General features: G+C 50.1%; 1 protein-coding gene across 1 annotated transcript in view; it reads left to right on the plus strand.

Annotated features, from left to right (window-relative positions):
• TUBAL3 (tubulin alpha like 3) overlaps nt 1-1,536 on the plus strand; it is an 11,253-nt gene extending 9,717 nt beyond the window's left edge. Inside the window, 1 exon segment of the mRNA XM_029954574.1 lies at nt 124-1,536. Within this exon segment, the coding sequence (XP_029810434.1) occupies nt 124-1,068 (945 nt within the window). The 3' untranslated portion in view covers nt 1,069-1,536.
• Nucleotides 1,537-1,813: the final 277 nt, after the last annotated feature.

Consider the following 1,813-nt stretch of genomic DNA (forward strand, 5'->3'; position numbering starts at 1 on the left):
GGTGTTAATAATGGTTAGCCAGTCCTTCCTGAAGGTTTTGTTTGTTCAGGAGAAATTGTCCTGCCCCTTCCCACTGCTTCTGGGTTCACGTGGCCCATTCTCACATCTCCTTTACTTCCCCAGGTGGAGCACTGCGGTGGGCTTCAGGGATTTTTGATTTTCCGCAGCCTTGGCGGAGGGACTGGGTCGGGATTTACGTCTCTCTTAATGGAGCAGCTCTCGGCAGAATACAGCAGGAAGACGAACCTGGAGTTCTCGGTCTATCCAGCCCCCAGGATCTCCACTGCTGTAGTAGAGCCCTACAACTCCGTCCTCACCACCCACTCCACCATGGAGCATTCGAACTGCACCTTCATGGTGGACAACGAGGCCCTCTATGACATCTGCCACCACAAACTTGGTGTCGAGCGCCCCTCTTACGCCAACATTAATAGGCTGATAGGTCAGGCGCTATCTTCCATTACTGCCTCCCTCCGGTTTGAAGGGCCCTTGAATGTGGACCTCATTGAATTCCAGACCAACCTAGTACCTTATCCAAGAATACATTTTCCCACGACAACCTTTGCCCCCATCATCTCTGCCGCCAGCGCCTACCACGAGGAGCCCTCTGTGTCCGACATCACCGCGGCTTGCTTTGACTGCTCCAGTCAGCTGGTCAGGTGCGACCCTCGGCTGGGGAAGTACATGGCCTGCTGCCTACTCTACAGAGGGGACGTGGTCCCGAAAGATGTGAATGCGGCCATTGCAGCCATGAAGTCAAGGAGCTCCGTGCAGTTTGTAGACTGGAGTCCAACTGGTTTCAAGGTGGGCATCAACAGCCAGCCACCCACGGTGACGCCAGGAGGGGACCTGGCCAAGGCCCAGAGGGCTGTGTGCATGCTGAGCAACACCACGGCGGTCGTGGAGGCCTGGGCCCGCCTGGACCACAAGTTCGACCTCATGTACGCCAAAAGGGCGTTTTTGCATTGGTACATCAGAGAAGGCATGGAGGAAGGCGAGTTCTTGGAGGCCAGGGAAGACTTGGCAGCCCTGGAGAAGGACTACGAAGAAATGGGGCAAAGTACCTGATGCAGATGTGGCTTGGGAGAAGGAAGGCTCAGTTCAGGTGATACCCTTGCTTTCCAAGACATTCATTACCTACGCTTAGCAGGTAGAAGTCCCCTGATGGGAAGAAAGCAGAAGCCAAATCAAACAAGACCCTAAGTTCCACACTAAATCAGATGGGTCAGAGCTCATACTTCCTTGTCTGCTAGTACAGTTTAGCACAGCTACCTGTGAACTTTTTAGGTTTGGGGTCCTTTGAGCTTCTGGATTATGCATCTATGTTTCTTTCTTTCTTTCCTTCTTTTTTGTTTTTCTTCTCGTAATGGAAACCTAGCTTTATTCTTGGCTTTTGCAACAGAAGCCCATGAACCCCTAAAGTCAGTTCTCTTACTTTCCTTTCCCTGAGGTGTTAAACAGCACATGTTAATTATTAATGTTATTTCCCCCATGTCTGTATTTTGTACATTGATTAAAGAATGAATATTTTCAGTATCATTCTTTTCTTCCTTCCATATGTGGGCCTTCACATCTCAGTTTGCTTTTTATACAAAGAAACAAGTAGCAAGAATATTGTTGGGTCTTTCAAACATTTGCATCTGTGTTCCTGTGGGTCAGAAGGTGAAAGTGAGCTGTCTCAGCCCCCTCCATCCTTGAAGAGATGTTCCGGAAGCGTGGCCAGCAGAGCCCTGCCTCAGACCCAGTTGAGAGGTTTTAGGGAGAAAAAACTGCATGTTCTTGAGGTTGACTATGATCTTGCTGAATGAGCAGC

The sequence above is a fragment of the Suricata suricatta genome, chromosome 10 (genome assembly GCF_006229205.1).
Source record: "Suricata suricatta isolate VVHF042 chromosome 10, meerkat_22Aug2017_6uvM2_HiC, whole genome shotgun sequence".
In the NCBI taxonomy this organism is placed as follows: domain Eukaryota; kingdom Metazoa; phylum Chordata; class Mammalia; order Carnivora; family Herpestidae; genus Suricata; species Suricata suricatta.